At 37.7% G+C, this 16,688-nt stretch overlaps 1 protein-coding gene across 1 annotated transcript in view; it reads right to left on the bottom strand.

Annotated features, from left to right (window-relative positions):
* Nucleotides 1–376: 376 nt before the first annotated feature.
* Nucleotides 377–16,688, bottom strand: part of LOC110115524 (protein TIC110, chloroplastic-like) — a 33,312-nt gene continuing 17,000 nt past the window's right edge. Inside the window, exons 4-10 of the mRNA XM_028695492.1 lie at nt 14,977–15,101; nt 14,777–14,877; nt 13,052–13,268; nt 4,173–4,327; nt 3,019–3,144; nt 1,756–2,718; nt 377–837 (exon numbers count right to left, since the gene is read on the bottom strand). Coding sequence (XP_028551325.1) covers nt 592–837; nt 1,756–2,718; nt 3,019–3,144; nt 4,173–4,327; nt 13,052–13,268; nt 14,777–14,877; nt 14,977–15,101 — 1,933 coding nt within the window. The 3' untranslated portion in view covers nt 377–591. The remainder of the gene's footprint in view (nt 838–1,755; nt 2,719–3,018; nt 3,145–4,172; nt 4,328–13,051; nt 13,269–14,776; nt 14,878–14,976; nt 15,102–16,688) is intronic.

The following is a 16,688-nucleotide window of genomic DNA, read 5'->3' as shown; positions in this document are numbered from 1 at the left end:
CTAAGGCTTTGTCTGGGACAGCTTTCTTACTGCTTCTCAAAAGTAATTTTTTAGTATAAAATTTTTAATTTTTAAACTAAAAAGTTTTTTTAAGAAGCAATAAAAAAAATTGTTCCAAACGAAGCCTATGTCTAAACATTTAACGGTTCAAATCAGGTTCAAACAAAAATTCAAACTCAAAACCAATTTAAACCAATTTCATTTGTGGCGGTCTTCAATAAACAATCCACATATAGAAGGGCAATAATTTCACCTAAAATGAACTTTCAGGAAAATTTCTCCAAAAAAAAAAAACTATGGATATATTTCTTCTATTCGAATATTATTAGGATGCAAAGCCAAATCTCTCTTATGCATGTCATTAAAATCCACAATATTCAAGAATATTATTATCTTAAATGTAAAAAGCAGCAATTAAAAAAATGGCTATGTCCCAATTTTCTGCAATTGCAAGCTTCCAAAGCTAACTATATTACAAAACATTACAGAGACATACAATCTTCTCTTCACAGTCATGTATTTGCTAAAAGCTTCACTAGGGTTCTTCCTGAATTCTATTGAAATTAAATCACTACAAAATTTGATAAATACCTAGAAGACGATCTCTTCTTCCTCATTTCCAATGGGCAATGCTCCCCTTTCTGCTGTGTCTCTGAGCATTGCAGCAGTAGAATCATTGATTCCCAAAAGATATTGCAATCTGTCAAGCTTCTCTCTCTTAGGAATGCTCTTCAGATATACACAATATAGGTCGGCAAGCTCCTCAGGTGAAGACCAAGACAAGGGCTCGGAAGCTACTGCAGAGTCGCAGGCTAACATGTCATTCAGTGAAGCAACCTGCAAAATTTTAGGGGAAAAAAAAAGTTCAAGATCTTGAATTTTCTTCTTTTTTATTGAAAAGCTGCTGCAACATAAACAAGCTGAAGTGCTGCACTGGATAGCAATTTAGGCCAATCTATAGAATCTTTAATGAGTAGGATTCATTTGATAATCATTTTGTCGCATATAATTACAAGCTGCTTATAATCGGCCTTGAAACAAAATGAAAAACGTTTTGAAACTATGAAAGCCAAGCATAATACTAAGTTAAGTGTGGTAGAGATGAGGATGCTCAGGTGGATGAGTGGCTTTATCCTTAGAGATAGGATACGAAATGAGCATATACGTGAAAGGTTGGAGTAGCTCCAGTTGAAGATAAAAATAGAGAGAGTCGTCTTAGATGGTTTGGTCACATAAAATGGGGGCCGTCCGATAACCCGGTTAGGAAAGTAGAGGTATTAGATTTGACTTATGTTAAGAAGGGTAGAGGCAGACCTAAAAAGACTTGGTTAGAAAATATTAGAAATGATCTTTCTTTATTAGATTTAAACGAGAATTTGACTTTTAATATGGCACAATGGAGAAAAAGGATTCATGTAGCCGACCCCACGTAGTGAGATAAAGACTTGATGTTGTTGTTGTTGTTGCTGCTGAAACTATGAAAGCCAATGGCAGTTAATTCATAAAAACCCAAAAATTACTCGTTTTGTGTCATTTTCTTCACTGTCCAATCCAAACAGATCTGTTGAGAAAGTGTGGAAAAGTTTTTCCAAGTAAAATGTTCATATAACCTAAAATTGCCTTTGAGAAACTAAGCAAGAGAAAAACTGCACAAAAGAAACCCAGTTTAATAACATAGAAGTATCAACAGGAACAATCCTTTGTCATGGAGAAATAATATAAGAGAATAATTTCATGAATCAAAAAAGCTCATACCACTCCATCTCGATTCCTTTGTCGAAGCAAAGACACAGCCTGAACCAGTGAATTTGATAGCCTATGCTTGGCGATATCCTGAACAACTCCTTTGGCTTTCTCAGCATCTATATTAAGATCAGCTGGGATTTTCAAATAAACTTCCTCCTCATCAAATAGGCCTGTACCAGACGAAAAGATTTCCTCCACTGTTTTCTTGAATAGATTCTCACGCAAGCGCTCTGAGATCATGCTATCTAAATCAACACTAGCTTCTTTCAATTCCCGAACCTGCTGTATTCCAATCCTTCCTTGACTAACAGCTGTCTCAATTGCAGCAGCCATTTTTGTTGTTGTGATGTTCTTAATTACTTTCTGTGCATATTCTGCAGGCAGTCCAACCTGCTTTTGCACCTCATTTAGCTGCTCAATCTTAGATTTAGTCAACTGCCCATCTGCAAGAATCACCTCAGCCTGCTTCATGAATGCCTGTTCAGCCAAATTTCTGTGGACTTCCACTATTTCTTTGCCAGTCAATCCAAGTATTCCACCAAGCTGATTTAATAAGAGATACTCCGAGTTATCCTTCTTTGTGGTGATTTGAGCCCCAAAAGGAACAACAGTCACTTCTCCAGAAAGACAGAAGAGAAGATATGTCCTATAGAGGTCAGTTCTATCCCTTTCTGAGAGGTCATCCTTCAGATTAATTTCTGTTTGGCCTCCCTTTCCAAGCTTTGCTTCAAGGTCTTTGTTGGGCCTCGACTTTCTCAATGTCTGCAGTGACTCCAACTCATCTTCTTCCTCTGTTGGCTTAATCTCCACTTCAATAGGCTCTGCAGTAACGGGCTCTCCTTTAATGTCAGATATTAATTCAGTGACAACCAAGGTATTAAATGCTATCATCTTCTTAAGCTCCTTTGCAGCTTCAATTCGATTGCCAGCCCCTCTTGAGCGTTGCACATAATTTAGAAACACCTTGCGCACCTGCAAAAAGAGGGCACGTCTTTTATGAGAGATGAAGCATGATCGAGCCTTAACTTCATATCCCAGGCTTAAAACTATCATAAAGATTTAGGTTTTGTTTGAGACGGCTTTCTTCCTACTTCTTAAAGCTGTTTTTTAGTACAAAAATTAAAATTTGTATACTAGAAAGCCGCTTTAAGAAGCAGTAAGAAAGCCGTCCCAAACAAAGCCTTACTTAAAAATCTCAAAAATCTCACAAAAGGCATACATAGCATGAAACTCAGCTCATTAAAATTGTTCCGGGTGTCAAAAAATACATACCGCCTTGCTAGCAATAGCTATGGAAGCTTCCTTTGTTAGACGTAAACCCTGAGAAGCTTTTCTCACGGATGCCCTGATGTCAGCATCATAACCATCAACTCCTGATGCAATCGCATCTTTAACAACCTGGGTCATATGATTCAGCATTGTAATTTGTATCCAGGATTTGTGAAATAGAAATTAAGAGTAAATCCAAAATTCATATATTCATGAGAAAAATTCATATTATTGGAAGCGCACAGCTAACAGACGCAAAAAGGTTCATAGTTTTGGGTGGGCTAAGAAAGCAAGTGGAAATTGGAAGCTTGGGTAGAAATGGCTTGCACGCAGGCAGAAGCAGTTCTGCAAACCAGACTAGTTATCAAGGCATTAATGCTTTGATAGGAAACATTTGAAGATCTCAAGTAATTCCTATCAATCTTTAGAAAAACAGCGAAAATCCTCCACAAAAATCCACACAAAACCAAAAAAAAAGTAGAAAATTTGTATTATTTGATGAAATAGAAACGGAAAATAGCAAGACACAGTTGATCCTCAATTCGAGAGAAGGATCGATCTCTTCCAAATCTCTAGACGCCGCTAGAGCCCAAAAGAAAACTAAAATCTAAGAGATCTCCAATTTCAGCCAAATTCAAGATGCCCTAACCCTAGGAAAACAAACTATTTAATGCATGCAAATCAAAAGGAAATCCCTAAACAGTCCCTACATTCAAATTCCCTCCAAAACTCCCTTCAAAAATCCTTCCAAAACTGCTATATTGGCGCTTGCGATGCGATCTGAGTACAGGAGAGGTGGACGCTTCTGCCTCGGTTCAGCCTGATCGGTCCCGTGTGGCCTAGCCGGACCGGTCTAACACCCTTTCATAGAATTCATATTTTGCAACTACGTCTGAAATGAGATTATTATGATTCTGGTAAATGCACAAGACTAGAGCTTGTTGGAGATTGGAACTAGAACTAAGAACTACAATAGCAAGTTAAAGGTCTCATTCAGGCTTAATTACAAACTTTTTTATTCCCAGACCACTAGAATCAAACTAATCCTTCAAATGTAAGAGTATTTTTCAGCAAGCATAAATCGCAATAGATATATCAGAAGTGATTCATATGCTACATGTCATTGATACAAATAAATTAAACATTCATATATATACCTTCTCAAATAAACGGCCACAGATATCAGCATGTGCAGCATCAACAGTTTCTTGAGGAATACAGAGGAGAACTCTAATACGAAGAAGAGAAGAAACTTCCTCCTCACTAAGCTCACCGTCAGCCACAGAATGCTGCAGCTTTTGCCTATAAATTTCTGCAAAGAACATAAGAAAAAGATTATCAATCCATGTTTAGGACAGCTGGGTCTACAGGTTAAAAGGACCATCTACTATGGGGTCTACAGGTTAAAAGGACCATCTACTATGGCCCCAACTGAACTCGCACAAAAACAAATAGATTCACATGTTAAGCCACCTAAGCTTGGCATATATTTGGAACCAATCCATGAATTTTGATTGAGTGGAGTAATCAGTTGGAAAAGCATACCAAATTTGATAGGCAAGATCAGGTATTGAGTAAAACCAGAGTCATCTATACAACAAGAAACTATGCAGACCAATAATAAATCTAATGATTATTGAACTTGTAAGGAAGAATTTTATCAGAAATCAACGAACAATATAAAATAACACCGCATCCAAAGTTTCTAATACTACAGTCATCTTAGTAAGAAAGTGGAGTTCTCATTTATTTTCTTTGTAAGCTGTCGGGACCTGTGAGAAAAACTTAAAAACACCAGCCCATTTACCAGCTAGAATGTCTTTTGAGCATAAAAAGCTTCGGGGCTACAGATGAGCAGCGTTTACAGGAAACCAATTCACCTGATTTGATGGTCCTGATTATGGCTAACAATGGGTCATTTCTCACCATCATCATTCTTGTTCGAGATCATCTTAAGCGCTCAGATTGTATTTGATCACCGTAGATAAAAACATGCATTTCAAAAGCCTTCTGTGAAAGCAGCATGTTGACTAGGCCAAGTCAAGAGGAGGAATCAAATGCAATGCAGCAACAAATTGATAGGAAACTGATGCGGACATCGGCCATAAGATCTGGCGCATCTATCACAGGAGGCGTCGTAAATCGACGGCTCTAATTTAAGTTGTCATTTATGAATTATTTTCTGCATTTTAGTTTCTATTTTATGTTATTTCCTGTTTTACCCTTAGGTTAATTTATTTTAGTGTTGTAGCCTAAGGGGCAATTTTGTAATTTTTTTTATTTTCTCATGTTGTGGCCTATATATAGGGCCTTTAGCTATTGTAATAGGATGGTGAATGAATATGAAAATTTTGTGTTTTTTCACACTTGTGTTCTTCTTGAGAGAGGACAAGAGTGAGATTCCTATGGGAAGGAATCGAAGTTGTCACCAGCTGCAGGATGGGTCCGGGCTAGTGATTTGAGATCCCTTGGAGAGGGAAATTGTATCACCCACCAACCTTGGAGACGGCAGGGTTCGTGGTTTTATTTTATTTTATTTTTTTAATTTTGTTATCTTTTCATCCTCTCCTTGTCAACAACCCCATCCTTCACCCAAGCCACCGGCCACCTCTTCACTATCCCGCCGACCACCTCTTCCCAACCTTCCGGCCACCTCCCTACATCATCCCCTTCTCCTAGGCCGGCCCCACTCCCTTTGATTCCCTTATTTTGTTTCCTAATTTAGGTTGGGATCAATTGGAAATAATTTGAAATTCAAATTCATTCAAATTTGAATTCAAAATGTTTCCTAAATGAGTTCATCTATTTTAGGAAAGTATTTGATTTAGATCTATTTTGAATTTTAAAATCAAGAGGATTTAAATTAAATCTTTCCTAAATCTAAAATCATAAATTAGGAATCCTGATTTGCTCTCATTAAATCTCCTTTTCATCCTTTCATGGCCGGCCCCCTATATGAGTCAATTAGGAGTTATTTCCTAATTGTTTCATAACCTCTTTTCCAAAAAAAAAAGTTACAGATTCAAATTCCAAAGGATTTTCCATTTTTAATTCCCTGGCATTAATTAGATCCCAAGCAGTTACTCACCCATAGCCCCACCCAATATTTCCCTCTCAATTTGTGTCCTAACTCTCATACCAAACTTAGGAAATAATTTGAAATCACTTTAATTCCTCTTGACCAAAATTCACCACACCTGGGTTGAATTAATTTATTGCCTAAGTGATAATTTCACTTTTGGAAATAAATTATTTCTTCCTTTTCTCTCCTCTGCATTGCCGCCCCCACCTCCTTCACACCCGTCTCCCTCTCTCACCCGTCCCCTCTTCTCTCTACCCAAATCCAATCTTTCTCCTGTATTCCCCACACAAGTCCCAAACGTTTTTTTTTTCCCACTGTTTGATATCTCCTAAGCACAAAATCTGAGAGAAATCTCAGATTTTGAAAAGAAAATCTGAGAATTCCCAAATTCTTCCATCTTCCCTAGCAAAACATTTTCGTTCTACATCAGTTTTAAATCTGAAATTTTTTCAGATTTCCTGATAGGAATATTTTCTTAATTTCTTTCCTAATCAACAGGCTTTGATTGGAGGAATTAAGTTCAAATTTTCCCTCCCAAATTCAAAAGAAAATCCTCACAATCCCAAATTTATTTCTTCAAAATCTGAACTATTTCTCTTTCCTTCACATAAAAATAGTTCAGATTTCCCGTTCTACATCAGAAACACTCGAAGATCTCAAGTGAAACCTAACAATCTTGACAAAAATAGCTAGAACGATCAACCAATCCAAAGGAAAAACCATAAAACAATAATTTTTATTGGAATAATCAAACTAACGGAAGGAAAATAACAAGATACAATTGATCTCATATTCGAGAGAATGATCCATCTCTTTCAAATCTCTAGACGCCGCTAGAGCCCAAAAGAAACCTAAGAGATCCCAAATTTTAGCCAAATTCAAGATGTCCTAACCCTAGGAAAACAAACTATTTAATGCATATAAATCAAAAGGAAATCCCTATACGGTCTCTACATTCAAATTTCCCTCCTAACTTCCCCAAAAATCCTTCCTAAATCGCTTCGTTGGCTTTAGCGGCTTGGTCGCGCGTACAGGAAGAGGCAGAACACTTCCGCATGTTCTGCCAGAGCTGGTCCCATGCGGAGCGGTTGGATCGATCTAACAATACTCCCCTCCCAAAGTGCCACCTTGTCCTCAAGGTGGAACGAACGAAACGGCTATTGAAGCACTTTACTAATAGCACTGGACTGAAAAATTGACACTGGGTCGAGCGATCCCTTCTTCTAGCATCTCCCTAATCAATCTCTCGATCTCATCCTCCTAGATTTAGGGATGACAATACAGTTGAATAATGATAAGTGAAACTACTTCAAGATGATAACATGCTCATATCCCCGCGGAGAAGGCAACCCTTGAGGCTGAGAAAGCTCACTTAACTGCTGAATCAATGGTTGTACTGAAAGAGGACTATCCCCCCCCCAATCTATGTAGTTCCATCAAATAACCTTCCCCTACCTCCTGTATGCTCATCACATTGGTTTTAAGTGATATCATGGCTTAAGTGAGCCATGTATCTCCACTGATCACTACCCTCCTTCCATCCACCATAAACTCCATTGTCAATGCTCCCAAGTTGACCTTGGTATCCCCCAAGGTCTATAGTCACTTCATTCTGAGGAGGATATCAGTGCTCCCTAACTCCAATAGGAGAAAATCCTCCATCACCTAAACCCCTTGCATGGTTAACACTACTTCCTTACATAACCCCTAACCGATCTCCACCTTCCCTATACCCATCACCACTTCATAACACCATGTATCCACCAATGTTACCCCCTATTGGTCCACGACTTGGTTGGAGATGAAATTATAGGTAGCCCCACTGTCAATCAACACCACCACCTTCATGTCTGTTATTTCCCCCTTCATCTTCATGGTATGATTCGGAGTGAATCCCATCATTGAATTCAGGGAGATCTCCATCACGTCTAGATGAAGCTTGTCCTCCATCTCTCCCTCCCATACTCTCACCTCCCTCAGTTTCCTCGTCATCACAGACGGTGATAATCTGAAGAGTTCGATCCCTACACTTGTGTCCTGGAGTATACTTCTCATCACATCTGAAGCATAGTCCATTCGCCCTCTTCTCCTGCATCTTCCTCTTCATCAATCTTTTGAAGCCCCCCCCCCCCACTTTCTCCTCCTGTTGGATTCTCCCCTGGGAGTCTCATTAATGTTATCTGATGCAGGTCCCTTGGGTGCTAGAAGAGTGGTCGTCATCTTTTAAGAGTCCCTAAATTGCTGTTCTTGGCTCCCCTCTCATGATCCCTCTAATTTTCCACCAATTGTACTAACTCCATGGCTTCTACCAAGTCACGAGGCCTCAATACTTTTACTGCAACGCTGATCTCTGATTTGAGCCCTTATAGAAAGTTCTCTAATGTCGTCTCCGAGAATCACTCCACTCTACTAGCCAGATGCTCAAACCGCTCTCAGTAATCTGCCACTGATTTGTCCTATACCAACGTAAAGAATTGCTCATATAAGTCTCCTCCCCTGTCGGTTTGGAAGCATTCTAAAAAACATTCCTTGAATTCTCTCCAACTCCGGACGGGTCTCCTATGGTCCCTCCACCGATACCACGATAGTGCCTTCCCCACCAAACATAAGCATGTCTCTATTTGGGGAGAAAAAAGCATAGAGAGAGAGAGTGTGTGTGTGAGTGTGTAGGGTTGTATTGATTTTGTTGGTTTAGAATAGATGTGCATCCAGGCTGGGTGGAGCTCGATCGAACCAGCTAGAGTTGCATGCAGAGGAAAGCAGGAGAAGCTCAATGTAGTAGAGAGTGGTGGTCATGCATGTGCGAGCAGGGTGAGCTAGGTGCAAGGTGGAGCTTGGAGGAGGGTGCTCAGGTCTACATAATGAATGGTTAGGGGGTCTCATTAGCAATAGTCGTAGTAGATGGGCCGGTAGGCTGGTTTCACCAGCGGGTCAAGCTACTATTGAGGGTGGCTGAGGGTGACTGAAGAGCTGTGGGAGGAGAAGAGGTGTAGATGTGCGGCTTGCTCTCAACAGGGAGGTGCAGTAGGATGGGTTAAAGTCGAGTTCAGTGCAGGTGTTGTGCGAACAAGAGAGGTTTGTGTTTGTATGAGTGGGGTGCGGAGGTGCAGTTGGAGAGGTTGGAGGGAAGCAATGTGGAGCGGCAGCTAGGAAGGTCGAATCAAGTTGATGGGAGGTTGGAACAAGACCAAGTATTTTGAGAGTTAGGCAAGAACACCGTGCAGGTCAATAGGTAAAGGTTTTGTGGTTGGAAACAAGTGAGTGGAAAAGTGGAAAGAACGGGCTGGCGAGGGTTTGAGGGTTGTTGTAGATCGAGTGCACATGCAAGGGAAGGGGCGAACGTATGGGAGTGTCAAGTTTAAAGGCGAGGCGTGCATTAGTAGTATGTGTGAGGGTATTTTTCTTCGGTTTATTTTATTGTCTTTTTAGCTAGACTTGGGATGAGACGAGATAGAATGCCGAATTCGCAGGAGCGGTGATTGGTAAGGGATAAGGGAAGGGGATTTAGTCAAGATTTTAAATTATATATAATTCATATATATTTTAAATTATACATATATATAATTATAGAATTTATTATTAGTAATTTTATTCATACAACATAATATATATATATATATATAAACAAATCAAATCCTTGCACAATTTTTTGTGATTTGTGCATCTCAATTTTCATACCGTCCCCTCGCACACGAGAAAATTTTGAGTTTTCAACTTGTGTGACTATCTATGCTAAATGGGGGTGTCAATTCAAGATGATGTCAATGTTCCAAAAGCAACAACAGTTTGTTTCATGAATGGGAGACATTTGGTTGATGTCAAGCAATGTTGCATCCATAATATATCATTTCCAATCGTGGTCGCTCAAATCATGTGTGAGACTGCGAGTTGTTCTCCTACAATATATTTAACCTTTTGGATACAACAATGCAACCCGTTTCCCCATCTGGCAAAGTTTGGATGATTTGGGCGGCATCGTGCTCTCTACCGCCATACGTGTCAGAGTTCTTCTCAAGAAACAAGTTCAAGAAGAAATAATGCATCTACTCAATCCTTAATAAAGTGGATAGGGCCTATGGACAAAATGCACAAAAGTGATGCAAGAACTGCACCCAAGCACCTTGACAATGATTTAATCCAGTCTAAGCCAGAGGTAGAAATTGTGTGAGTGTTTAAACATGAACCAACGCAAGTTTTATACGTTATTGCTTCACCTCAGCCACATCAAAATATGCCACAAGATAACAAAAAAGAGTAATTTACTGCCCTCTTATGAAAAAATGTTAAGATCAAGTTTGTGTTGCATCCAACCACTTAAATATGCGAATGGGAGATTCTGGCAGACACTCTCGATTATGAATAGCTTTCACAACTTGGGCATCTACTTCACCAACACCTCCATCTCACGCATGCGTTGGTGTCTGTCTTAGGGATTTCAAAGTACAACCCGAAAGAAGCATGAATCACTTCCACCTCCACCATCATGGTAGAGAAGCCATAATCTTAGATGATATAAAGAGCTCACCTTTTTTTAAGGATGAAATTTGAATGCTTAGTGATGTAGAAAATTGTACTCCCTAGCAGGCATCCACATGGATCTTAATCTTCATCTCTATTTTCTGTTCTTTTCCTCTTTTTTTTTTCCATTAGTTTCTATAACACATTAACATTGGTCTGTCTTGAGAAACTTTAGAATTTTTTTTACGAGACTTTCGGGTACATTTAGTCGGAAGAATACGATTTCTTGTGCCCCAAACGGGTAACACTTTTATGGATTTTAGTTAGTGGACTGATTCCCCACTTTTCTCTAGTGGATGTAAGATATGAGGGAACCACATAAAAATTGAAATTATTTTGTGAATGATATCTAGAAAATTTTACTTTTTTAAAATTGACACTAATCTTAGTCAATATTTTGATATCTATCTATCATTTGTCCTGACAAATTAGTATCAATGTCAATAGTTCAACTAGGGCTCATGAGATGTACAAAATTGGTTCTTCGCATAATTCATTTAGTTAAGTGACATGGTTAATAGTTATTAGCATCATTATTTTAGTTTTTTTCTCTCTTTTTCTTCTTCTTCTTTTTTTGTTTCATAGCCTTTTCTTTTTTAGTAATTACTTGTTTTCTTTTTTGCTTGTGGATTTCTTATAAATATCTAAGACTTATTTGGGGAGTTTCTTTTTTCTTTTCTTGTGAATTTGTTTCAGCTTATTATCCTGAGAATAGGATAGATTTCCTAGTTTTAGTCGTGGAAGGTACAAGGAAATCATCGTGGAGTCCAAGAGTTTGTCAAAATTGATTGCCAAGATCTCCTATCTCTCCCTCGTGGTTGTCCCTTCCCTTTTGAGGTAGAATTTCCCTGCGGCTATGTGGCTTCAAGCTGTTTCTTGAGAAAGCAGAGCATGGCCTACAGTGTTGGACTGAATTCCAACAGGAAGGTACAGGTTCCATTGGGTGCCATTCTACATTTGCCATCTGTCGCGGGTTCAATCCAACAGTTTCGCTGGCCGCGTCTTGAACAAACAAGGCTTGGCCTGCAATTTAGGACAGAATTCCAACAGGCCGCTTGACTGAAAATTTTCCTTTGCAAACTTCCTTGGGTCCTCCAGCAGCTTCTCCTAGCCACAGAGAAAATAGTTGTAATCCCAGCGATCATCCATACCAGGTCCTCTGTTCTCATTGTCAATTCCAGTGGTTTTCATTTCTGTAAACAGCAAACTACCTTGAGGCTTTCTTGTTATGTCTTGCAGGTGAGGTTTCTTAAAAAAAGAAAACATTCTTAAGATCAACCCTTGAATCTTAATGATCCCTATTGTAACCTATCAGCAGTTTTGCTGTGGAAACCTGACCGACATGTTCAGATGGCTGTAGCAGGGGTAAATCATCCTTCCCATTTCCGATCAGGACCTACACTAATTAAGGGCTGCAGCTGATTTGTGGGAATATTGTTAGATTTCTTTTGTTTTTTTGCACACAATAGTGAGTCGGTATATTGTTAAGAGTCTTCCTTTGTGTTTTAATTATTCCGTTATTTTAAGTTGGAGTTGTTGGTGATTACATCACAACCGAGCTGAGATGTTCTTCCTTTTGTATTTCAAATTTTGTAAAAGTGGTGATAGTTAAAGAAATTTGTCCAACGTTGTCAGATCCTTTTAGTTCGGTGTTATTAAAAACTTTGATAGTTGGCAACAAAAGCATGGAATTATGTAACTACATCTAATTTTTGAGGGGGAGCCATTGTGGAGTGAGCTTTCTAGTGCATCTCTTGTGTATATCACTCAGCTAGGATCTTTGGAGATCTTTGAGTTAAAAAAACGGGATTGATGTGGAAACCTCCCGCAGGGGAAGATTTTTAAATACACAAACACACCCATATTGGATATAGTGTTAGTTGTTGACATGTAAAACAGCCGTACACGACATTGAGCTTATACACTTCATTTATGTGATGCATTTGAACTATATATACCTGTAAAATAATTAAGGTGTTGATCCCCAAATATTGGATCAAAAGTGACAAAGAATCAACAATAGAAACTAATAAATGACACAAAAAGGATTATGGAAGTCTGAAAACCCAGAACAATGCGCAGATAGAACAAGTAACTAGTAGCAAAATAAGTTCTTACCAGACTGGCATCACTGTGCCAGAAATATGCAAGGGTGATGGGAAAGAGAAATATGAGAAATAACATCAGTTTCTTGCACCAAAACGGAGCTTATGTGAACAAAGTTGCATACAAAACTTCATTATAAATTTTAATTTTGCATTAAAACTTAGATAAATAATTTGAATGTCTCATTAATTCATCCACAAGGCATACAATGAAGAACTGGTAATAAGTTGAATTTGTGTAAGAAGTGTGTAGATATGTGATTTTCAGTACTATTCATTGAGCTGAAGGCAGAAAGCAGAGCAGAAGTTGTTATGAAAATATCGCAGGTACCTTCATGTATCTCGCTAGCCTTTTGGGGATCAAAATGAAGTTCTTCACAAAGATTTTGAAGAAAGGCCGCTTTGCTTGAAGCTGCTTCCAAATCACCACTAGAAACAGCTTGAGATAGCCGCTTACGATAGACCTTAACAGTGATATCAAGCAATATTGCATCTGCTTCACGATTTCCTAAACCAAATATGTTCTTCAATTGGTTCAAAGCCACAAGCTGCAAAAACATCAACATGAATTAAGAAAGTCAATAATTAAATGGTTAAAATGAATGAAACTTAAAAGCCGTAGCTACACAAAAGGTATGTACGAAATCAACCGTGAAAAAGAGTGCTGGGTGTTCCACCATCCCACATATTTTTGTTTTTCTCATTTATCTTTTAAATTCCCTATTGCTATCATTTCTCCTCCATAGACTCAGAATACACATACAGTTTACTAAGATTACATAAAAGAGATAGCAATAACCTAACCAAGGGCAATCACTCAACCTGATACCAACTGTAACGAAAATGCCAAACTCTATTTGCATATAGCACTAAAGTACATAAAAAACAAACAAAATATCACTGCTGATGACTTGACTCACTATAACTTTATGAATGCTAGAAAAAAAAATCTTAAAAATGATGGCACGCCAATGATTAGTGTGCCTTCCTGTAAGCATTCTATTAAACACACACATCAAACTTCAAAATGCATATCAGCCAGAAGGAAAGCATTTCTAGGGTTGCTACGTTTGACGATGTTACAGGACCTCACAACATGGCTTCTGACATGATTGAACTGGTTTGAAAAGATTGGAACAAGCAAACTGAAACAAAGATGAAGGAATTCATCATCGTCCTCCTATTTAGGCCCAGAAGTCTGGAGTTATTTTCTGTTTTCATTCTGTCCTCCTATTTGCCCATTATGCCACCACGATTAATTGGATGCTATATAAATGCTGGATTTCACGAAGTGATGGTGGCCACCAAATAATGTCAAATAAAAATAAAGATTAAATTCCAAAATGATCCCTCAACTATTCACATGTGACCAATTTAATCCTATAGTATCACAATTCATAAATTTAGTCCCTCAGCTATATAAAATTGATCTGAAATGGTCTATCAAGTAGAAATTGTGATGTAAAATTAATCCAAATTTAAACCCTCGACAGTGCAAAATTCATCCAATTTAATTTTTGAGAGATTATTTTGAATCAATTTAGCATAATTGATAGAATAAATTGGAAAAATGTGATACTTTGAGCCTAAATTAGCCACATGTGAATGGTCAGAGAACATTTTGATATTTAACCCATAAAAAGAATGATGAAAGATTGCCAAATGGCCACAATTGCAACTCATCGTTCAAATGTAGAACAAGGATTAAAGGTTACAGCAAAATATGAAAGTCCCTGATAATAACAGTTCTTAAGCACCTATAAAAATTGAGTCCTGAGCTAAATGATAATGCTTTCAGCTGTTGATAATAAAATAACATCGAATTTGATCCATTTTTACATGGTTCGGTATTTTCAAACAACTGCACACCATAAAAAACAGAATTATTCACAATGCAGCATACTTGTGCTTATAAGTTTGACTTGTTCAGTATGTGTTTGTATTACATATTTTTATCAGCTTATAAAGTTCATTAATGGAAAACAAACACATCATCACAGAATTTATATAAACAAATAAATTGTAATGCAAAACACATAATAGATTTATATATTACCTTCTGTTCCTCAAGGCGTCCATTTGGAAAACATTCAGAAGCATATGCTCTAAAAAGCAATTTCAGATCATCAATTTTTCTGTCACTGTCAAATTCTCCACCTGGCGGTGCAGTTTTACATGCAAGCAAAACGCAGAGATAAGAAATGGCCAACCATCAATGGAAACGGCGCTCAACAATGCTGCAAATGGATGACTTACCTAATAAGGAAATTGGACCAACGCCAGGGACAAATCTACTAGACTCAGGATGTTTACTAAAGCGTGAAAGTAAATCATTTAACGCCAAAACCTTTTCAATCTCTTCCACAACTTGAGTGGTTCTTCTGCAATGACATTTAAAAAAAAGGTCAAATATATTTTTTGGGGAATTGTAAGCGATAAATTGCAAAGTAAATGGCTATAACCCATGACCTTAGAGATACAACCATCTCCTTCAACCAATGGGTCACGAGTACTTTCACAAAAAGTCAATTTTATATTAATAAAAATTGTAAAACATCCATGACCACTGAGCATCACATTATGCTTTAGCACAATAACAAAAGGAGGACATGAATTTGATGCTTTATAGATCATTATGGCCTGACCCCACATAGTGGGATAAAAGGCTTGTTGTTGTTGTCATAGTCTATATCATTATAGCAAAAGCTGGAGGTATTTGGTTGAAAGTATGCTTGATAAAAAATTAAATGGGAGGAGTGGCAGATACTCACCGAAATCTCATCAGTTTTTTTTTTTTTGCTTTAATCAATGTAGAAGCTATACAGGATTTGAAGACCTGTACTGAAAGCACCACTGCGCCTACAACTTCAATTCCTGTGGCATAATAATGCAAGGCCTCTATGATGCACGTGAGAAATTTTTTAATAAGCTTCATGATTCAATGCTATCCTCTGTCTTCATTTTGCTTCAGTTCTTCCATTAGCAGTATAGTTTCTGTTTCTTTGGTTCGTAGATTGCTCGAAATCAGCAATCTTCAATAACTTCAACATATGTTTGAAAAACGCCTCTTTTTTCTATGATCTAAACCAAATCAATTCTCTTGATAATCAATCATATGTCATATGAAGAACATCATTCTGCTCTCAACCTTTCGTTAATTGGATTAGCATAAATCATATTTATAAAAAATATTTTTAGAATAGAAATGAATTAGTTGTCTGATATTGATATGATTTTCTAAGTTTGTGTTCTATTGCCTCTCCAACAACTACTTTGAATGTATAGATTTGATTTCCCTATACTTACACAAATTTTCTAAAATATTGATACCAAAATATTTCTTCTCTAAACATCCATTTAGTCATCAAAATTCCACTAAAAAGATTGGTTAGATAACTCCAAAAAATTTAATATGTATCTCATTATTGACATCCTTAAAGTTCCACAAGTACAATATTGTATATAGCAACAACTTCAGCTCAATTGACTTTATATATAGCCCCAAGAGATTGTCCAAGTTGGCATACTAAAAAATGGCCACCCATGTAAAAGTTTGCTCCAAGTTGTTCAAAAGGCCAAAAAATCAACCTACATGGACTTAAATTGAACCTAGAGGCATATAACTACGCATGCTCAGTGTAACAACTCCACACTCAATAGCAATGATCCATGGGTCACGACTATAAAGCATGATCATGCCAGCAAGATTCCATGACCTTAACAAGACTTGCCAAACGTCTTGGCATGCATGAGGGTTCTCAACACAATAATAGCTTATTGGTGTTATTGGCCTCTCGTAAACACCTATACGCACGCACATATATGTATATAATTTTTGGATTAAATAAATTCTCCTGAAGTTCTATTCATGTTACTATTACATGATTTAATTCATTGCAAATATATTTACTAGGGGGTTGTTTGATTGCCTACAAAATGGGTGTAAAGTATTCCAAATGTAGGGATTT

The sequence above is a fragment of the Dendrobium catenatum genome, unplaced genomic scaffold, assembly GCF_001605985.2.
Source record: "Dendrobium catenatum unplaced genomic scaffold, ASM160598v2 fragScaff_scaffold_651, whole genome shotgun sequence".
Taxonomy (NCBI): Eukaryota; Viridiplantae; Streptophyta; class Magnoliopsida; order Asparagales; family Orchidaceae; genus Dendrobium; species Dendrobium catenatum.
The sequence above is the reverse complement of the archived record's forward strand: the minus strand, read 5'-3'. Positions and strand labels throughout refer to the sequence as shown.